The 21,623-nt window shown below is 35.4% G+C and overlaps 1 protein-coding gene across 3 annotated transcripts; it reads left to right on the plus strand.

Annotated features, from left to right (window-relative positions):
* LOC109721282 (chloride channel protein CLC-d) lies at positions 355 to 21,542 on the plus strand. Of its 3 annotated transcripts, none has more exons than XM_020248792.1 (23): positions 355 to 822; positions 938 to 1,010; positions 1,851 to 2,072; positions 2,149 to 2,195; positions 2,277 to 2,375; positions 10,535 to 10,609; positions 11,107 to 11,195; positions 14,369 to 14,509; positions 14,590 to 14,660; positions 14,782 to 14,861; positions 14,977 to 15,117; positions 16,025 to 16,084; positions 16,177 to 16,251; positions 17,388 to 17,539; positions 17,786 to 17,921; positions 17,992 to 18,123; positions 18,222 to 18,299; positions 18,380 to 18,435; positions 18,518 to 18,598; positions 18,679 to 18,835; positions 18,931 to 19,032; positions 19,212 to 19,258; positions 21,126 to 21,542. In XM_020248792.1, the coding sequence occupies exons 1-23, from the start codon at positions 625 to 627 to the stop codon at positions 21,211 to 21,213; spliced, it is 2,400 nt and encodes a 799-aa protein (XP_020104381.1). In that variant the 5' UTR covers positions 355 to 624; the 3' UTR covers positions 21,214 to 21,542. The 3 variants fall into 3 exon arrangements, with proteins under 3 accessions (XP_020104381.1, XP_020104382.1, XP_020104384.1); XM_020248793.1 differs by having other exon boundaries at positions 19,212 to 19,253; XM_020248795.1 differs by lacking the exon at positions 14,977 to 15,117.

Genomic DNA, 21,623 nt, shown 5'->3' on the forward strand with positions numbered 1-21,623 from the left:
AGGCTCTTATTTCTCTACCTTGGGACCCGAGGAGCCAACCTGGCTCCCGAGGTCCCAAGGTCTGGCTTGGGTCCTTGGGAGCTGGGATGGGTCCCCAACTCCCTAGAATCCCGCAGGGCTGGGCCGTGCTGGCCCGGCAGGCACGGCTGCCGTGTCGGGCCGCACGCTAAGCTGTCAGCGCGGCACGGCCCAGGCCCGTAATGGGCCGTGCCGTGGCGGGCGGACGGGCTCAATTCTCTGGCGCCGTAGGCGTGCTGGGCCGGGGGCCCTACGGCCGCCCGGCCCGTTTTACATCCCTAACCAGAGGGGCGCGCCCGCAAACTCGCGGCTCAGATCCCGGGGGGGAGCATCTTTCTTTCCTTTCCTTTTCTCCCGTCCCCGCCCCCCCTCTCTCGGTGGACTCTTCAATCCCACCATTAATGACGTCGTTCCAACGCAAAGTCATCCCAGTTTCCCCACCTTGAGCTTTTCATATTCCCCCCTATCCACCTCACGAAAATTAGGAGGAATTAGGAGCTCCGTTACCATCACCATCCCCTCAAAATCCATCGTTGCTCCGATTTTCTTAGATCGACTTCTCGATCCTTCCTCTTCCTCCTCTTCCTCTCTTTCTTCTTCTTCCTCATGCTCTCGGATCACCTCCAGAATGGGATCGAGACGGCGAAGCTCGTGTGGTCTCGCCTTCCGACCGCCGAGGACGACGCGGGGCCTGCGGCGGCGGAGGAGGAGGAGGACGTTTTCGCGAGGAGGAGCAATGGCGGGAGCGGGATGGAGAGCCTCGACTACGAGATCATCGAGAATTACGCCTACCGGGAGCATCAGGTTCGGGTTTCTAGGGTTTCCACTCGAACTTCGGGGGTTTTGTTTTGTCTTTTTTGTTTTTTTGTTTTTATTCTTCTAGCTTCTGATTTGCTCTGTACGATTTCCGATCTCGCAGGCGCAGAGAGGAAAGCTGTGGGTTTCGTATTATGTGGTAGTCAAGTGGCTGTTCGCCTTGTTGATTGGCATTGGTAAGAGCTGGCAATCTGTTGTACTTCTTTATTGGTGTCTTTATCTTTGTGATCTGAAGTTTGAATCAACGATACATTCAGTAACCTCAAGTGAAATTATCTTTGTTTTCCTGATCTAGACACTGAAGAAACATCTGTAAATTTGCATAGAACACACTCTTAGAATTTTGCAGTAAATGTAGCAGATGTTGGTTACTTGGTTTGCTCAAACTCTCTGTCTGCGTAAGAATCTGAAGTTGTTTCTTCGAGGCTATACTTGTGAATTGTTTGTTTCGGCGCCTCTGTTGATTTGGAGAAGGCATGGGCTTCTTTTTAGTTCAGTTTATCAACTCAAAAGCGCCTCATATTACTAATTGTTGAGTTGAAAGTAGGGTGATTAATGTGGAAGAGAAACTATAGAAATGAGTAAAAAGGGAGGGGAACCAGCCGCCTAGAAGGTGAAGAGATGAAGAGAAAACAAACTTTAATCATTTACCTTGTTTTGCCAAGTATTTTTTCTCTCTCTCTTGTGACTGAAGGAGCAACTGGATCACTACCTTTCTTTCTGACCATGCTATTTGGTGGACTCTGACATTTTACTGATTATTTTCCTTTGAATTGTCTCATTCGTGTGAGAATATAATTATTGTCGTGTTATTTATCTTTGTGCATGCACTAAAACGTGGAAGTATAGCTTTACTGTAGCTAGCTTTTTTTAGCATCATTTATCACGCTAATCATATGGCCTTTATTCCTCACATTGTTTGCCTTCCACGGACCGTCCGACTTGTTGCTGAATTTACTTTAAGTGCAATAGAGTTAGCTTAAAAGGAAGCTATTCCTTTTTTTTTTTTTTTTTAGGCACTGGATATGCTGCTGTTTTCATCAATCTTGCTGTCGAGAATTTCTCTGGCTGGAAATATGCTGCAACCTTCTCTATAATACAACACTCCTATTTTGCGGGTTTCTTGGTGTACATACTTATCAATCTAGGTTTAGTCTTTTCTTCAGTATTTATTATCACACATTTCGCCCCAGCTGCTGCTGGATCTGGTATTCCAGAAATCAAAGGCTACTTAAATGGTAAGCTGTTGTTAATTGCAATTTCTTTGTAGCCTTCTCTTTTCTATACCTCGTAATGAGTTTAAGCTATTTACAGGAGTTGATACACACGGGATCCTTCTTTTTAGGACGCTAGTTGGGAAGGTATGTCTTTTTAAGGTTTCGTTCTGACTCTTAACTATTCCAGTCGGTTTATACTCATCGAGAACATTTTGTATGAAACAGATATTCGGAAGCATTGGATCTGTTGGAGGTGGCCTTGCACTGGGAAAAGAAGGACCACTTGTACACACTGGTGCTTGTATTGCTTCTCTACTTGGGCAGGTATATTCTTGTTGTTTTAGGTTTTAAAGTTTTGATTAGTACAGTGTTTGAAAAGGCGCGAGGCGCAAAAAGGCGCAAGACTCTCCTGGAGCCTAGGCGCGAGGCGCACTGCGAAGCGCGCGCCTCAAGAAGGCGAGGCGCACAGTAATTTAATTTGATATTCTATATTAAAAAAACTCCAAAATAACTATACAAAACTAAAAAACTATAAAAAAGTAAAGAAAACACGTGCATATAGGTTCTCAAGTTAAAAAAAATATATTTCGACTTTCAACTTAAAAGTGATTGTGGTGCCAATGTTTTCATTTGGCCTCAAGAAGGAGAAGAGGGCGGTAAAAGGAGAGAGTGGTAGGAGGAGAGGGCGATAGATTGATTTCATTAGGGTTTTTTTAGGTTTCTTTTAGATTCTTTTACTAATCTTATCGGGCTAAAACATAAAATTTATATCCGAAACCCAATAACCCAAAAACTTTAATCCAAAATCCAAAAAATATTAAATATGCCAAGGCGCGCGCCTTATGTGCGCCTCGCGCCTCGCCTGAGACGCGCGCCTCAGCAATAGCACCTCGCCTCGCTATTGCTGAGGCGCGGAGGCCCGCGCCTCGCGCCTAGGCGCTGAGGCGCGCGCCTCAGGCGCGCCTTTTCAAACACTGGATTAGTAAGTGTTGTTCCAATGAGAAATTTGGTAGTTTTTTTTTTATCTTTTTCTTTATTTTTTTTAAATTATACCTACTATATGGACTTCCATGGAAATATACGAATTAGATAAGCATTATTGTTGTGTTATAATAAGTGACCTTAATGTAGGAAATTTAGTGCTTTAAAGTTCTCAGTAATACTTTATTAGTGAAGTTTCAAGATGTTATTTCAAGGTCATTGAATACTCTAAACTATGCATTTGAATTTCATGAAACCTATGTTGATGTATTAATAGGCTGTTAAGCTTATCTTCTTTCAAAAGTTACATGTACTTGAATTGTTAGCTTCCAGACAAGCTAGAGTAAAAACTTTGGAAGTACATATGATTTGATCCGTGGGGCGTGCAAATCTAACATTTGTACTTTACTTTCATTCACTCAGTATGTGCCATACAGGATTTTGTTCCTGGTAACAAATTTAGGTACTTTAATCTCTATCTATTTAATTCAGTTCTAAGAAATGCAAAGATAGTAGTAAAAACCTTTCTAGTTATCTGGAATTTCTGTATCAAATATCTTTGGGTTTATGTACATTGATTTGTGTGGTGGTGTGCCGGGTTTGACTCTAGAATGTACTTGATATTAGACTTTAGTTTTCTTGTTCCTATTAGTTGAGCTTGTTACTTTGGATTTGAGTCCATTTGTTATAAGGTGGTCTTGCAAAGACTATTAAATTTGGATTCTAATGGAAAGTCGTTCTTTCCCTCGTAATTTCTGTGAGGTGGAGAATCTTAATTATATGCTGCATGATGAAAATAAAGGGTCTAGCAAGTGTTGCAAATCATAAGAATATCTTTTAGGAGAATTGTAACATTTGTAGGAAAAAAAAGAGAAATCGTGAGAACTTGACAGATGGGAAAATAATAATAATAATAATGACGAAAATAAGAAGACGAGGGAGACACTTAGGACAATAAGAGTAAAGAAGTACTTAGCTTTTTGTCTTCACTCCAAGGGCGAGGGTTTTGGATAGATCTTCGACGAGCTTGGAAAAAAGGGTTTTACGTCGACTGAGCTCCGACAACAAGGTGAGCTAACTGCGGAAGGAGGGCTCTGCAAGGATGAGGAAATGTCGAGGAAGAAGAAGAAGGGTGGAAGGACCGAGAAGGTGGAAGAAGCAACTAGGGAATTCGAGGGGACTTGAGAAGCTTCGGGCTACTTAAGGGAGTTGGGAAGGGGTCGGGTTCGATTCCCACATCCGACCTGTTATGCCTCAGAAATGGCAGTCGAGGCCAGGGCAATGGAAGGGCCTAGCCCGAGTTAGACCTAAGCCTATTAACATATCACTAGAAAAAATCACTTTTGCAATTTAGTCTCCTTTGTATAAGAAATCACACTTTAGTCTCTCAAGAACCCTACAAAGCAACAGTTGTAATAGAAATAGCAAAATGAATACAATTGCAGTTCCCTTTCTAACTTCTCTTATCTTCTTCCTCAGATTCTCTCTCCCTTTTTTTCTCTTTCCCTTTCAATGGATTTCCTATAGTACTACCATAGTACTACCTCAACAATAGGAAAGGAGAAGATCCATAGTTGAGTTAGAAGGAATCGGCTCTCGGATCTTCATTGATACCATCTCTGCTCAGCGAAGATTCATCATCGGGGGTTGCGTCTCATATCGGGGCATAACAAGAATTCTTTTCATATCCATACTAACTGAACAGTAAATTGAGAAAGGAAGCTTCACATAGGAGAAAAAGAATTAAGAAATGGACAATGCTGTTTAAGGATTAAAGTGGTGAGGCAGAGGGTCGTGCTGAGTGCTTGCTGGCATGGTTCCGGTATGTGCCATACCGATGCGTGCTGTAGGCACAATATCTATGTGATGACACACTGGCATGAAAATGATATATATATATATATATATGGAGTCCGGCTACTATACTATCGGTACCACGGAGGCTTCCGTGCTACCAAGTTGTTTTTGATGAAACGGCTTCCAAATCGACGATCGGCTCCGTTAGACTAGATCTACACTATTGAAAGTATTTGAAAACTAAATTTCAGAATTTTTAGACATCATTTGGCTAGTGATCAAAAGGTCTCAAAATTGACAATTTTAATAGTAGATGTGATGCATTTGTAAATTTAATGGTGTAAAACAATTCAAATCAGATGAAATTTATATAGAATATTTTTTTTGACTATTTAGAACTAAGGATCAGTAACCTTCTATCTTAAAATTCGAAGTCTTCATATCATTTTTTATATGAATTTTTATTTCAGCCATTCATTTTTCGACTACTCGTGATATAAATGATAGCGAAAAAATTATGAAATTTAGTTTCAAATACTTTCAATAGTATAGATCAAAGTCTAACGGAGGGCACCGATCATCGATTGGAAGCTAGACATCATTGAAAACAATCTTGTAGCACAGTAGGCGTCGTGGCTCGATAGTATTAGAGCCTATGCCTCATATACGTAATATAATATCATAGAGGCGTCCGGCTACCGGTAGCTAATAGCAGCCTACGCCTCCTCTCTCTCCTTCTCTCTCTCTCTCTATATATATATATATATATATATATACTTATATAGTATATGAATAGAGCCAGAGCTGTGCTCTCAGTGCTCCCGAGCCTGTCTGATGGAATTTTCGAATCGCGATCGCTCCGTTAGACTTGATCTAGCCGCATTTGAAGTTTCGTGAAATAATTTTGTCATGTTTTGTATATCTATTAGCTAGTGATCGAAAGGATTCAAAATCCATAATTTTTAATGGCTGATAGTCTGCGTTTTCAAGTTCACGATGTAAAAGTATTCAATCCAGAATAAAATTTTGATATAAATTCTTATATTATCTATAACAACAGCAATGATTTCTTGATCGAAAAGATTTTATGCTATATATCACCATTTTATAGGTTTTTATTTTTAACCGTTAAAAATTTATATATTTTGAATCATTTCGATTGCTTAGGTAAATGATACAAAAAATTGCAAAAATTATATTTCTAGAAACTTCTAAATGCGCTAGATCAAGGCCTAATGGAGCGATCGCTCGATTCGAAACTCTATTATTGAAAACGGCTCATTACGCACGGAGGCCTGAGCCTTTTAGATGATGGAGTTTCCGAATCACGATCGGCTCGTTAGGACTGATCGTAGCGCATTAGATTCTAGAAAATAATTTTTGCGATTTTTTGATATCATTTACCTAGTGATCGAAAGGATTCAAAATTCATAATTTTTAATGGTTGATATCTGCCGTTTTCAAGATTAACGGTGTAGAAGTATTCAAATCAGATGAAATTTTGATACAAAATTCTTTATACTATCTACAACAAAATCAATATTTTTGATCGAAAATTTTAGTGGTATATCATTACTTTTTATAGGATTTTTATTTTCAGCCGTTAAAAATTATTGATTTTGAATCCTTTCGATTGCGAGGTAAATGATATCGAAAAATCGCAAAAATTATTTTCTAGAAACTTCAAATACGCTAGATCAAGTTTAACGGAACCGATCGTTGATTCGGAAACTCCATCATCGAAAACGGCTCAGGAGCACGAAGGCCTCCGTGCTCCTGAGAGCACAACAGCCCTGCTCTCTCTCTCTCTCTCTTTCTCTCTCTCTCTATATATATATATATATAGAATTAGGCTACTATACTATCTATAGTATCGAAGCTCCGGTACTATAGTCTTGTTTTCGATCTTAGGGTGTTTAAATTAACGATCCACACCGTTAAATATGATCTAGGGTATATAAAGTTCTCAGGAATAAAATTTTAGTTTTTTTTGACATCGTTTACTTAGTAAATAAATTATGTCAAAATGGACGGTAGAAATTGAATAATATTTAAAATTTGAGCATAGGACTTNTTTTTTTTTTTTTTATATAACTTTTACTTTAAGCTTTAAAAACTTAAATTAAAATGTGTTTGTAGGCGGAAACGATGTTGGTCGTTATTAAAAATTAATTTAATTGGGATGGAAAGGTGGATGTTTAGATGAAATTGTTTGATAGACAGTTCACAGTAAAAAAGGAAGGGAAAGAAATAAATATATGTCTTGAAAGATATTTGTAGTATGAATAAAAATAGGATGAAGTGCAAATTTAAAATCTCCGTTGTAGAAAATAAACTATATTTCCAAATCTTTTTTAAAGTAGGTCCCGTCTGGTACTCCCTTCTAGAAATCACGATAAAAATTTTCTCAGATGTTTTTTATATTTCTAAAACTCTTTATCTCATTAAATTAATATTTTTCCAGATCCTGCGTCTTGCAAATTAACAGGATTTTCAAAAGGATATCTTTTGCTATCTGATCTAACATTGCGACCATAGGGGTAAATTTGATCTTCTGGTGCTGAGGAAACGCTATGTCTAGGAAAATTACCAGTATTATAGGTTTCTGCTGGCATCCGGACTGTATCATAATATGGTATATGAGAATATCCGGGATTTGTTGTTTGAGGCCTAGGAGGTCTCTGTGGAGCTGGGGGAGTGGATAATGGATGTTCAACATGATATGGTGGAGGAGTGTGTGTTACAGGGGGATTATGGACAGTAGATCCTTCTCCTTCTTCTGCTAAGTTTATTTCTCTAATTTCATCTCTTAGGTTATAGATGAATATGTCATCGAGAGGAGTGTATCCTAATCTTTTGTCTTTTTCAGATCTTAATTGTCTTTTTAGTCTGATTTGTTCTATATATATATATATATATATATATATATATATATATATATATATATTTAGCTTTGGTGTATTCTACTTGCTCTTAATATGTTTATGCTTTCTTGATATAATTACTTGATAATTTAAAAAAGAAAGAGATTTTTGAGCTGTGCTATCGTCACGGGGTTTGTATCGTGCTGATACCTTGGAGGGATGGTACAACACGATAAGCATAGCTCATACTAATGGGCATTTAAATCTTTGTTGCCTTTTCTTCCTTTCTCTCTCTCTTCTTCCTCTTCTCCTCCTTTTTCTTATATTCCTCTTTCTTTCCCTTTCAACTTGCTGCATATAAGAGAGTTGTATTTGAATATCGTGGAAGTCTTGATTTTTACAGATGTATTTCAGAAATTAATTTCTTGTTGCAGTTATCTATGATAAATCAATCCTAATATCCGAAAAGTGTTTGTATCAACTTCGGCTCAAGAGTTAATCCTTTACAGCTCAACTCAAAAGAATCTCACCATATCGAGTCTGGAGTAGATATCCTAACTTAACCTTATTGAAGGTTTCTAACTGCCAGACAACAGCGCCTCTTAAGAAGGCACTTCTTCTTTTTCTTGAGTTTGTTTCTTACGTGATTAGCTAAAGTCAACTTCCATTCTGGTTACATTTAGATGTGAGCCTACACTTTTAGCTCTAAATAGATTAACATTGATTCATTCTTTGTCCTAATATTTGGCTATAAGTAGATAGTGTAAGAAAATCTACATAGGTGAGCTGTGACTTTGTTTTGGGTGTAAATTTGTAATGACCCTTTTACACTTTTTTTTTTACGTATTCTAGAATTTTTTACTTATGATAGTTTTGGGCCTGTTTGTTTTACTAAAAGTGGACTTTGGGTTTCAATGGACTTTGGGTTGAAATAGAGTTTAGGTGAAAATTACTTCTCCCCTGCTGTTTGTTACTATAGCTATAGAAGTGAAGTTTCTTCAGTTCTGCTTTTTGTTTGGTAGGAATTGAATGACGTAAAAATTATAATTTATATATAAATAAATAATAAATAACTTGATAAATAATAAATTATAATGTAATAAACAAAAAAATATAATTGTATCCCGATATAATTAAAAAATGTAATCTAAAACAACTAGATTAATATTTTTATACATAAATCATAATAATTCAACAATAAAATTATAGAGTAAAAGAAACATTAAAATACTCAACTAATTAAGTCATCATATTTTAAATGTGCATACTAAATGAAAGAGAAGTGAAACTTAACTAATTAATTTCCATCATATTTTAAACATGTAAACTAAATAAAAGAGTAATTAGTACCACAATCAAATATTTTTGAATATAGCTAGCATTACCCATTATATTATTTTATTTTATTTTTCCTTCATCTCTATTCACCGTATTATGTTGTTTCGGGTAACTTGTGTATCTTTATTACGGCGAACCAAGCAGTGAACACGCCTCTCCACTTTCACCCAAACGAACAGACCCTTATTAGGCCACTTCCACTGTCCATAGAAATAAATTTGCAGGGGTAATGAGTGCCTCTAGATATATTAAAAACAAGGATTAAAGTACTGTGGTACGAGGGCGTGCCGCTGTTTGTCTAGCACAGTATGACACATGCACTCTTCCATGGCGACACGTGACATGCTTGCGTGCCACTGGATACGCATGGTCTCCTAATGGCACGCTTTAGCACAGTCTTATTGTAGTTTTTTTGGTTCCAGTAAATTCTTATAATGTTATGTTGAAAGGTTTATCTAAATAATTATGAATATATTAGCTATGCATAGCTTATTGTACTCACCAAGTAATATATATTGGAAAGCTTTTTTATATGTAAAGTACAATACCTTATAGAGAATAGAATCTAAAATACAATAATAAAATTTACAAGTACAATAATTATATAATTTTTTTTATCTTTATAGAGTGATGACTACTTAATTCCACATAGATCGTCGTGGTGGATCATAAAAATTTGTTAGATCTATCCATAAAAATTTAGTAATAAATTATATGACAAATAATTTTAAATAAATTTAAGTATCAATTGATTTATTTAGCTTTTAATTTTATCAGTATTTTCAATCTTCTAACTCCAAAAAGAGAATTTTATATTAGATGTGCCTCGAAATTTGGTTATCGAGTTCGATTTCATGCCCTGATTCGCCAAAAGTTTCGTGGTGCAGCAAATTTTGAAAAAACAATTTGTGAAGAAAAAGTGGATGTTAGTGGTGGGCTACGAGCTCAAGCTGTCTCCGCGGTACGTGTGCAAAAAGAGAAAAAAAAACCCCAATAGGAAAAAAAAAGGGCACGATACTGTGCCGCAATACCTACTCCAAGAACCCCCCCCCCCCCCCCCCACCTGTTATACGTGTCGTACGTCACGGGGTGGCACTTGAAACCTTGGGAGGAACCTATCTGGAAGAATATAGGCTGATAGCCTCTTGGAACATCTTATATTCTTATGTTTAAGAGATTCGAAAGGAAATAAATATAAGTTGTCTTCTTTGTTTCTGAAATGGAGAATTGGCAATTAACCATTTGAACCAAAAAAATCCTACTTTTTGATGAATTAGGGAAATTGAATTTGTGCATCTTGTTGTATAGCTTAATTTGAACTAAATTTTAGAAACAATGGAATTAACTTGTTTCTCTGTTCTTATCATGCTACTTGTTCTATGGTATTTAGTTCTAAGAAACGATGTAAATTCATATCTAGTCACTTTTACTTGTGGCTCTATGTTTCTTACTACTGTAAATTCTCACATAATGAGTTAGTAAATCTGCTATGAATGTGTGTAGGGTGGATCCACAAAGTACCACTTACGTTCCAGGTGGTTACGCATTTTTGAAAGTGATCGTGATCGCCGTGACCTGGTGAGTTGACTTGCATTCTCCATGTAAGCCTCTCTTGACAGTGATTTATTTAAATGATACATAGCTTGATTTCTCCACTTTTACTCGTCCACTTGTTTCTTTTTATTTTTCAAATAAACTTCATCGAAAATGTTAAATAGTTATTTCTAATGAATATGATTTGCAATGTTCTTTTTTATAATATTATGTTCATAACTTCATATATATATATATATATATATATATATATATATATATATATATATATATTCAGTTTCAGGTTTGGCATCAATTTTACTTTTTCCAAAACAGGAAACAGATCCAGACCAAAGCTGGAAAGTTATGAAGTGTATCACCTGTGAATTTTAAGAAAAAAAAGGAATCGCATCATTGGTTGCAACATCTAAAATTTTGCTAATATTTCTGAAATGGCTTGTTTTTTTTTTTTTTTTTTCTTTGGCAATTACTATGAGCAATGACAATTCTGCATTCTGACGGTATGTTATATGTTTGGGAAGGTAACCTGTGGATGTGCTGCTGGTGTTGCCGCTGCCTTTAGAGCTCCTGTTGGTGGTGTACTATTTGCCCTAGAAGAAGTGACGTCTTGGTAATTTTTCTTGTGCTTTTTCTCACATTTTGCACTTGTTAAGTATGACTTCGTAGTATAATGGAAGAAGTGAGCCAGGCTAGACACAACTAACTCTTCAGAACTTGCCCTTTTCAATTAATTGAGTTGGATACTTAACCTGCTAATCAAGGTATTCTATTAAAGGTATAGATGATAATGATATATTACAGATAGCTTGAATTCCTTTATATTTGCAAGACTACCTTGAATGCTCTCTCTCTCTGCCGCCCGCCCCCACACACACTTTCTGTAGTAAACACACAAAGACTAGCTGCAAACATACACGAAAAGCAGACACATGCACACACAAATTTAGCTGTGGACATATTTTGTCCTTCAAGAGTGGCATGAGATAAATTGATCGAGGGAAACATCATTAGAGCACTTCATTAAAACCATACGGAACTTTTGATGAGAATCGAATACAAAACATTGACAGTCTTTAAAATATCAGTGAAGGTTGTAAATAACTGATAGCGGTATTTAGCATTTAGGGCTATCAAAGCGGATAGCGGATAGTGGGTGCCATAGCAGCCGTTTGAACCCATCGTGGGATTTATTATAAATTATTTAAATGCGTATATTCCTAACTGCATTTGTATTTAAAATGATAGCAATAATATTTTAGCTCCAAATATAGAAGTATAATACTTTAAATTTCTCTACATTTATATTCCAAGTAGTGTTTCTACTTAGTATAGTGATCTTTCGTAGTCGTGGTGATCCTTAGCAGCCACCGATAAACTTGTTCTGTTGTCGTGATCCTTAGCGGCCACCGATAAGCTTGTTCTGTTGTCGTGTTGTTTGTCTCCCCACATGAATAGAATCATGATTTTCTCATTCATTTCTTGTAAGAAATATGATTGAATAGTTTCTCTAGTACTTACTAAGTACTTTATTTCTTCTATTAGGACACTTTTTTATGATTTTAGGACTTAACCGACTTATCGGATCTTTAGAAAATTGAGAACTAAAATGGGCATTCTTTCTTTTTTTCCGCCATAGCGTTCACTGTGCGCACATCTATATTTTATTATTAACAGTATAGCGTAGCGTTTACCAATTAAAACTGCTATAGTCTATACAAGCCGCTATTGAGAATACTAATGTCTGTAGAAAAGGTTAGCTAGCTTAGTTCAAACATCTATGCATTGTTTGAAATTTTAAAGAAAAAAGAGTATCCTAACATAAGTTACCTAATGGAACCTACTACTACATCACTGCAAATACATAGTGTGAAAGGTAAGGTACACCAACTGTCAAATTGTAGGGAAAACATGTGTTATGAGATAAATATCTTAAATTACGTGGATGGATTGCTCTTACCCTTTTTCTAAAAAGGCAATGTAAATAGAGCCATGAAGTTAGATGGCAGAAAGGAAGAGGGAAAAGAATATACATAGATTTAGTAAATAAAGAAATTTATTGTATTCTCAAGACAATAATGCTAATCTTATCTGGGTTAATAGCTCATATAAGCTGAGAGTGGTAGCAGAGATTCTTGGTGTATTTGCAGATGAATAAGTAGTTTGATAGTTTGTTGTTGAATAGCACTGTTAAAGAAGGAAGTAATGTTGAGGATATTATGAAATCTAGCGAAAATATGAAAGTAGTGATGCAGCCAATTTAGTGTTAGAATTTATGGACAAGCTTGACCTAACCAAATTGGGCTGAAAAACCGTTGTGTTCAGCAATTTTTGCAAACGGTTCGGTTAAACAGTCATAACTTTTCGCACCGGTGTCTGTTTTCAACGTGCAGCCCCAATTCGAAAACAACTTTTTGAGTTTTACATGTTGAACTTCTTCGCCGTTTTGGCTCAGTTTGTGATGCAAATTCAGTTGTTTATGCCTTCGAATTTACACTCTTATGTTGTTTTGGAAAAGTTTTTTTATTTTTCCTATTTTGAGTCAGGTTGTTTAGTCAATTATGGTTATTTTTGGCTAAATTATATTTTGAGATATTTTAGATTCTTTCCTTGGTAGTTTTCTGATATCGCCTATATAAATATATGGCGTTTGATTATTGTAAACGCTTTTGAATTTGATCAATAATATTTCCCCCTTTTCGAATAATTGTCTTCTTTGTGTATCTCTCTTTCTGTCCTTGTGTATCTTCCCTCTCAGTGCAGCTTAGGCTTGCGTCAAGTGGTTAAATCATTGAAGGAATGAAGTTTCTAAAAGGATGCAAAAAGTGTAACCGGTAAAATTAGTCATATGGTTGTTGGTGTTTAGAAGTTCTGTCAGAGAAAATGACACATAGATTTACTGTAGTAAGGGAAAGAAAGGGTTTCTTCAAAATAACTCCTGGTTAAAAATTTATTTCGGCAAATGACGGTCTTGCTGTCAGGACAATGCCACATCCAGGCAGTCATAGTGCTGCCCCTGCCCTTGCACATGGCGACTTTTGTCTTTCCTTCAATTCCCTCTCTTCAGGACAATGCTTCTTCGCACCTGGCGCATTACCACCCTAGCTGTCCAGTGTGGCACTGCATAGCCCACCGCAACACCTCCCCTGATGTTATACCCTCTTGTCCTGGGTAAACACACAATGAGTGTTGTGTGTGATGTCATCTAATAATTTAATATATATAGTTACTAAAACACTAGCAAACTTGATGCTTATGACTTGAATGATAAAACTTCATGCTTATATATGTATAATAATAAGTTTCTTGCAACCTCTACATATAAAATGTCACACTGTGATAATAAGTTGGTTATTTGATGTTCTGTGTTTCATTTAATCATCATGATTCTTTTATCAGTTTTTTTTTTTAGTTTTATTTCTCACACTCTATTTTCATTACCTTGACTATATTTTATGAATCACATATCCACAGATATAATGCACCTGCTACCTTATATGTGCTGTGTGGTACTTGGCCGCTAGCGAAAAGTTTTCATATTAAACAGCATTGTTCTTATTAAAAATTTTCATGTACCCTTAATCTTGTTAAATTCTTTGTTTCACTTTCTTATTTGTGTTTCTTGATGCTACTGGTGTATAATCTAGGTGATCTCAGTTCCTTGGAACCTATAAAAATGACCTAACTAAATTTCATGAAAATTCATTTGTTGGTCTGTTCTCGTAGATGAGTTTGTTTTTGGCTTGAAACTGTGAAAGCACTTAATTTCCTCCTATGTTCCTAAAGGTGGAGAAGCCAGTTAATGTGGAGAGTTTTCTTTACATCTGCTGTTGTGGCTGTCGTCGTAAGATCTGCAATGAGCTGGTGCAAGAGTGGGAAATGTGGTCATTTTGGTTCTGGCGGCTTCATAATCTGGGACATATCAGGGTTAGATTTCTCTTTCACTCTCATTTTATGAGTAATATTCTGGTGAACTTTGTGATTGATCTGTTCACTTATTCTTTAAGTGGTCAAGAAGACTACTCTTTTCAGGAATTGCTGCCCATGGCTATTATTGGGGTTATAGGTGGTCTTCTTGGTAAGAGTTAATCAGCCATGCTTGCTTACGTTTGTATGTATAATGTGTAGTATGGCATATATTTATGATAAGATCATCTTCTAGTTCTATAACTTGTGCCTCTTTAATCTTGTTTCTTCAGGAGCCTTATTCAATCAGCTAACTCTTTATATTACAAAATGGCGTCGATCATATCTTCATAAGAAAGGGAGTAGAGTAAAGGTATGTTATAATTCATTAGACAACAGTCATAGATTTCTTTGTTCTTAATTCTAGTTCAAAACCTCACACCTCTTTAAACTTCATCTCATCCCTATATTTCCATTCCTCCGTTCAGATTTTGGAAGTGTGCCTCATTTCCGTGCTTACCTCTATTATATCTTTTGGATCACCACTTCTAACGAAATGCAGTCCATGCCCTGATTCAGATGCTATTGAATGCCCTCGTCCACCTGGGACTGATGGAAATTTTGTGAATGTAAATTTTACTTATTTACACTTTATTATCGAGTAATTAGTTGTTGCTCTGCTTTTGAGTGCCTTGATTGTCAGTTATCTCTCTTAAGTGCCCGTTTGGCCTAGATTATGGAAAAGTGATTTCTGCACAAGTGATTTTGGTTGAGAGAATTGATTTTGGTTAAAAGCTGTAAAGTATTTGATTTAGTTTAGATAGAAAGCGATATTTCTGAAGTGATTTTGTAAAATTGTTTGGCAAAATTTTTTGTTGTTTGAAAATAATAATTTTTTTTTACTAAATTTTATTTTAAAATAATTTAATATTTAAATTTAAAATTTTAATATAAATTTGCACAAAAAATTAAAATTTGAAAATTGAAAATTGAAAATTTCAAATTTGAATTTTTAAATCTAAATTTAAAATTTCAATTTGAAATTTAAAAATCTATATTTTAAAATTTAAAATTTCAAAAATTTGAAATTTAAAATTTAAAACTTGAAAATATGAAAACTTCAAAATTGAAATTTAGAATTTAAAATTTTAATGTTTAAAATTTGAAATTTGAATATTTAAAATTTAAAACTTAAAATTTATAATTTATAATTCATTAAAATTTAATTTAAAATTTGAATTTTAAAATTTGAAATTTGTAAATTCAAATATAAAAATAAAATTTAAATTTAAAATTTAAATTTAAAATTTGAATCTAAAATCTGAATAAAAATTTAAAATATGAGTTCAAAATCAGAATCAGATTTGAAAAAGCAGTTTTGGGCGTCGAAAATTAGAATACTAGTTCTAAAAGTCAGAATCAGATTTTAAAAATGAGGTTGCTAAACATTCTATTGAGCCAAAAATCACTTTTGGGTCAAAAATCACTTTTTAAAAGCTAGGCCAAACACCCACTTACTGTTCTTTTGATTTGCAGTTTTACTGTGCCAAGGACAAGGAATACAACGATCTGGCCACCATTTTCTTTAATACGCAGGTTAAATAACACCTAAATAGCTCGATTTGTGTAAATATGTCATTTAGTTCTAACTTTTCTAATTTCTAAGATTGTGTGACATCTTCTTGCAGGATGATGCCATACGCAATTTATTTAGTGCAAAAACATTTCATGAGTATAGCGCTCAAAGCCTTCTCACCTTTTTGGTATAACTCGTAATCCGTTATTATCCATACTATCATTTGCGAAGTTTTTATATTTCTGGTTGATATGTTGATAATGGATTTGCCATTTAGCTGTGAAACTAATATGCTTGTAAATCATGCTTTACTTTCTTCAATGTACTTGTTCTTGCATCTGTTTTTGTTAATTTTTGATATTCCGTATGGGCCTGTTTGAATACCTGAATATCTTGCTCAACTCAACTACTTCCTTGTTTATCCCAGGGCAATGTAGTAATTGGTTGACGGACGAATATGAAAAGATGTCTGCAACACCATAGTATATATTGTCTCTTAAGCTTTTTTTTATTTTATTTTGCAGAGTATTATTAGTAAGATTAATTATCCTGAAAACTCACAATTATATGGACTTTGCAATGGACCAAAATCAAGCTCCTATGTTTCAACGGCAAACAAATATTCCCATCCCGCATAATGTTATTGGATAACTTGTCCCTCGCACCCACCCAAATAGGCCCTAGATTGGTTTACTTATTCTATTATCTTTCATGGCATACAAAATTCTTATACTAGTTTAAATTAGAATTGGAGTGAGCCAATCCTAAGCTGAAGTTCATTGCTGTGTTTTTCCCAGATGACACTCAATCTTAGCAACATGCGTACAATCTGTGATAAACAGAACTAGTTTTAAACTCAAAAAGGACCCTCAGTAAGGGAGTCTCCTAGGGTGCATTACTGGACTAGTCCCCTCGGTAAGGGAGTCTCCTAGGTTGTATTCCCGGACAAGTTAGAAATAATTCCTTAAGTACTTTTCGCTAATGCTACAAATAGTATTTCACAAATGTAATTATTGGAATGTGAAATGTTGAATACTACGTTAAACCTGCTAAGCAAAAATTTGACCATCACAACACATTAGAGTTCAAGTCCCCATTATTCTTGGTAAAATGAAAAAGTGCTCATATATATATATATTTTTGTTTATTTTTGTTTTTTTTCTTTAATAAGTTTGTATCTGCAAATGTTTATGGATTTCGTACTCATTTTAAAAATTATAACAAGTTTGGTGTTAGTATAACAGAGGTCATTATCATGTAGCATTTGGATTATATGCAATCTTGTTGTAGCCAGTCTAATAATTCTTGTTCTGATGTTGCCAGGTTATGTTTTATTCCTTGGCTATTGTGACATTTGGCACTGCTGTTCCGGCTGGTCAATTTGTTCCTGGAATAATGATTGGGTCAACTTATGGACGTCTTGTTGGAATGTTTGTGGTCAAATTTTACAAGCGGCTAAATGTTGAGGAGGGAACGTGAGTCTTTAATATACTAGACTTCCTTCTCTTCAATTGATTTCTTGTCCGCTTTCATAATGCCACGTAATTGTAAACTTTATTTTGAGAAGCTTGCACAGAAGTCTTACAGAATAGTGCTTGATCATATTGGTCATTATTAGTTCTAAATAAAAGGCTTTCCATTTTGCACAATATTATGTATTAATGAATTTGTACACACTAAAATGGAGTTATAAACTTGGAAAAATTTAATGTTGCATTCAGGTATGCTCTTCTTGGTGCTGCTTCTTTTCTTGGTGGTTCTATGCGAATGACTGTTTCCTTATGTGTCATTATGGTTGAGATTACGAACAACCTGCAACTCTTACCACTAATTATGCTTGTTCTTCTTGTATCAAAGGTACTCCTTTTACGTTACTACCTTTCTATACTAGAGTTATGAAATGAATGTTGTATTTTCTTCCGTATAGGCTGTTGGTGATTTTTTCAATGAAGGATTATATGAAATGCAAGCCCAGTTGAGGGGTATTCCTTTACTTGAATCTAGACCAAAGCAGTACATGCGTAATATGACAGCAAAGGAGGCATGCAAGACCCAAAAGGTTTACTTCCGTTTTGTTCTTGAATACATACAATCTGACCTTGTCTCTCTATGTTATTATGCATTCAGCTTATGTTTGTTTTTTATGGCTTATTGAAGGTTGTATGTTTCTCCCGCATTGTTAAAGTTGCAGATATTGTTTCTGTCTTGCGAAGCAACAAGCACAATGGTTTCCCAGTGAGTTGGGCATAGTATGCTACAATACTCATTCACTCGTTTTGCTAAGTCTCGTTTAACTAATAAGATGCAAAATCCAGGTAGTAGATCATCGGCCAAATGGAGAAACACTTGTGATTGGCCTCATACTTCGTAGGTAGGACTTATGATTTGCTTCTACATCATATTTCCTTTCTGTTCAAATGATTTAGATATCACAGATCTGTTTTATTTTGCAGTCACTTACTGGTGCTTCTGCAATCTAAGGTAGATTTTCAGAACAGTCCTTTCCCTTGTGATCTCAGAGGTGTATCTAACAGGTTTGTGGGTCTATTCTGTCACCTTTACCCCGCATTAGCCCTTTCACACAAATGATCTGATTGCTTGTTCCCTTTTCTAGGCACAATTTTAGTGATTTTGTGAAACCCGCTTCGAGCAAAGGAAAATCAATAGAGGAAATTCATCTAGCACAGGATGAACTGGAGTTGTATTTGGATCTTGCCCCATTCCTAAATCCTTCCCCTTACATAGTGCCAGAGGATATGTCTTTGGCAAAGGTGGAAAGTTTTTCTGTTCTTTTGAATTGATTATGCATTTGTCCTATCAAAATTTTTCAGTTTTTTTTTAAACCTTTGTTTTTTTCCATTTACAGGTCTACAATCTTTTTCGTCAGTTAGGGTTGAGGCATATATTTGTTGTTCCACGTCCTTCTCGCGTTATAGGATTGATAACAAGGAAAGATTTGTTAGTTGAGGTAATGAACAGACATGGTGTCATAATCATTCACAACTATAAGGATTGCTAGTATTTGTTAATTTAGATATCTTAGCCTCATTGTTAATCAGAATAATTTGTAGGATTGTTGCTTTCATTTGATATGTTGTTCAAGCATTTTAACAATTAACAATTGAATATTGCTTTTTGTAACTGCAGGAGAGTGATGATTCTGCCACTTTGGAGTTACAATCGACTAGTGTAAGGTCTTGACACTGCTATACTCACATAATATCTGCTCCGTATCTCCGTCAGTTTAAATTTCTGAGTTGGGCATCCTTTCAAAAGCGTTAGCTACATTGCTTGCTTCTGCCCCTTATTGATCTATAATCCGTACCTGATTCAGACTTTAGGATCGTTGCATCAACAAACCGGGATAAATTGACTCGCCATCATGTAATATAATTTGTAATTTTTTTGATGAATTTTACATATACTGTCTTAATCAACTCAATTTGATTTCCCAACTCCACCTCTAACCTAAACCCTAAACCCTAAACCCTAAACCCCAATGTGAACCTCTCAAATCTAACCTAGAACTTTTCTTTGACTTGGTACAATATGGAAATAATCAAACAACTTTCATCTCTTAACTGCCTAATCACCTCTACACATTAGAAATGAACCTTTTGGTGATAATTTCAAAGCATAGTGCAAGTCATGCATCATGGGATAAATGATGTGTCCAATGGTTTACTGTTTACTAGGTGATACCTCTGTATTTGGAATAGTTGCTTCTAGTTCTATGAATCAGAGCTATTAGCATGTGGAGTGGCGGAGAAAACAACTTTGAACAAGTCGGATAAGCATGTGGCCGTCCAATTGCGTTCAAAAGATCGAATAAGTATTTATATTGCACCAATAACATAGTAGCTGAAATACAGGTTTATTGGACATGGTTTCTTAACCAAGGAAGTCATTGAGTTCAGGTGTTTCTGAAGTTTCTGAACTACAAAACCTAATTCTGCTATTGAAAGTTGGATGGGCGCACTTATGGAATACTGTATTGGGTGGACATACTGATAGTAGGAGTTCAGCATTCTGTGAATCCCTAAATTTGATGGTTCTTAGAATCTAAGTTACCTAACTAAGATTGTCCTTAAGAATGCATACTATAATAAAGTGATCTGAGTTGGATGCATGTCTCAGATTTTACTACTAGGTCATGATAGATCCAAGAAGTCATCGAAATCGGGTGTTTCTCAAGTTTCTGAATTATGAAACCTAATTCTGCTTTTGAAAGTTGGATGGGCGCACTGATGGAATATTGTATTGGGTAAACATACTGATAGTAGTAAGTTCAGCATTCAGTGAATCCCTGTATCTGATGGCTCTTAGAATTTAGTTAAGATCATGCTTAAGAATGCATGCCATAATAAAGTAATTTGATTTAGGCGCATGTCTCAGATTTTACTACTAGGTCATGATAGACCCCATCAGGCACCTTTGCACTATGTTCATGTCTAATTCAGACAGTGTTGAATAATGTTTGTCTAGTATTTAATCAAACTTTAAATTGCTAGCCTGGAAATTAATTTGCATTGTCTGCCTAACTCTTTGTTGATTGGTAGAACATTAGTAGCTTTCAATATAAGTGACTCCATTTTGATGGGAACAGACTGGTAAATATGGGTTGATATGTTGCTGTACCTTCGATATTTCCTTTGATGGCTAACTGATTTGCATTCTAGCATCTAGCTCTCGAAGTGGTATTGGGGAAAAAGATATTATAAAATGCATCCGAGTGACTGCACTTGTTCCTGCCATTGGATAGTATCAAATGTGCTCTCAGATTTAGGATTGAGTGCTATTGAATGGTAGGAAGGGGTGCGTATAACTGAGATGAGTTTGATATATATATATATATATATATATATATATATATTTGGTAGTGTTGCTGTCCCAAGTGTACCTGCACTTACAGTCAAAATGATGAAATTAGGTTATATGTGTCTTTGCGTATCTGATTAATATGTCTTCTCATTATTACCTATAGGTATTAGGTCTATTTAAGTAATATTTTAGTATTTCTTCTATTTGTGGCCTTAATTCATATTTTTCACTTACTGACAGAGCTCAACGTCCACGTGAAAGGTTGGTCATGCAACATGTACAACAACCAGAGCACCCTCTTCTCAGTAGTCTTCTGATCCAACAGTAAATAGCTAGAACATTATACAACGTCAAAACTTGGCAGTGACTCACTTTTTTTATTTTTATTTTTTTCCTTCACCATTGTATACGAGATCACATTATACCATTCATGGATGTAATATGTACACAAGAATAGACTGAACACGAAGCAGGAGTACTTTGGAACACCCTAAGTTTTATATGAGGGGGGCTGTGAAGGTGCCTATTAATGAGGGAGAAAGAAATGGGTGTAAGATAGCAAATCACATAGTTGCCATCAATTATTCATCTATTCCTCAATGATTTCTTTTTTTACTTTTTTGTAAAGCATTTGTTCATCAATCCCTTTTTATTTCTTATGCTTTTTCCTATTATTCATTGCGAAAATGTTTTTATCTTGTCATTTCAATGTTTCGTGCTGTTTTTTTTTTTTTTTTT

Source organism: Ananas comosus, linkage group 15 (assembly GCF_001540865.1).
Source record: "Ananas comosus cultivar F153 linkage group 15, ASM154086v1, whole genome shotgun sequence".
Taxonomy (NCBI): Eukaryota; Viridiplantae; Streptophyta; class Magnoliopsida; order Poales; family Bromeliaceae; genus Ananas; species Ananas comosus.

Coding starts and splice junctions, on each gene's coding strand:
- LOC109721282 (XM_020248792.1), top strand. CDS start 625: ATGCTCTCGGATCACCTCCAGAATGGGATCGAGACGGCGAAGCTCGTG. Junction 2,196..2,276: donor TTAGGACGCTAGTTGGGAAG/GTATGTCTTTTT, acceptor TGTATGAAACAG/ATATTCGGAAGCATTGGATC. Junction 18,599..18,678: donor CTCAGAGGTGTATCTAACAG/GTTTGTGGGTCT, acceptor TCCCTTTTCTAG/GCACAATTTTAGTGATTTTG.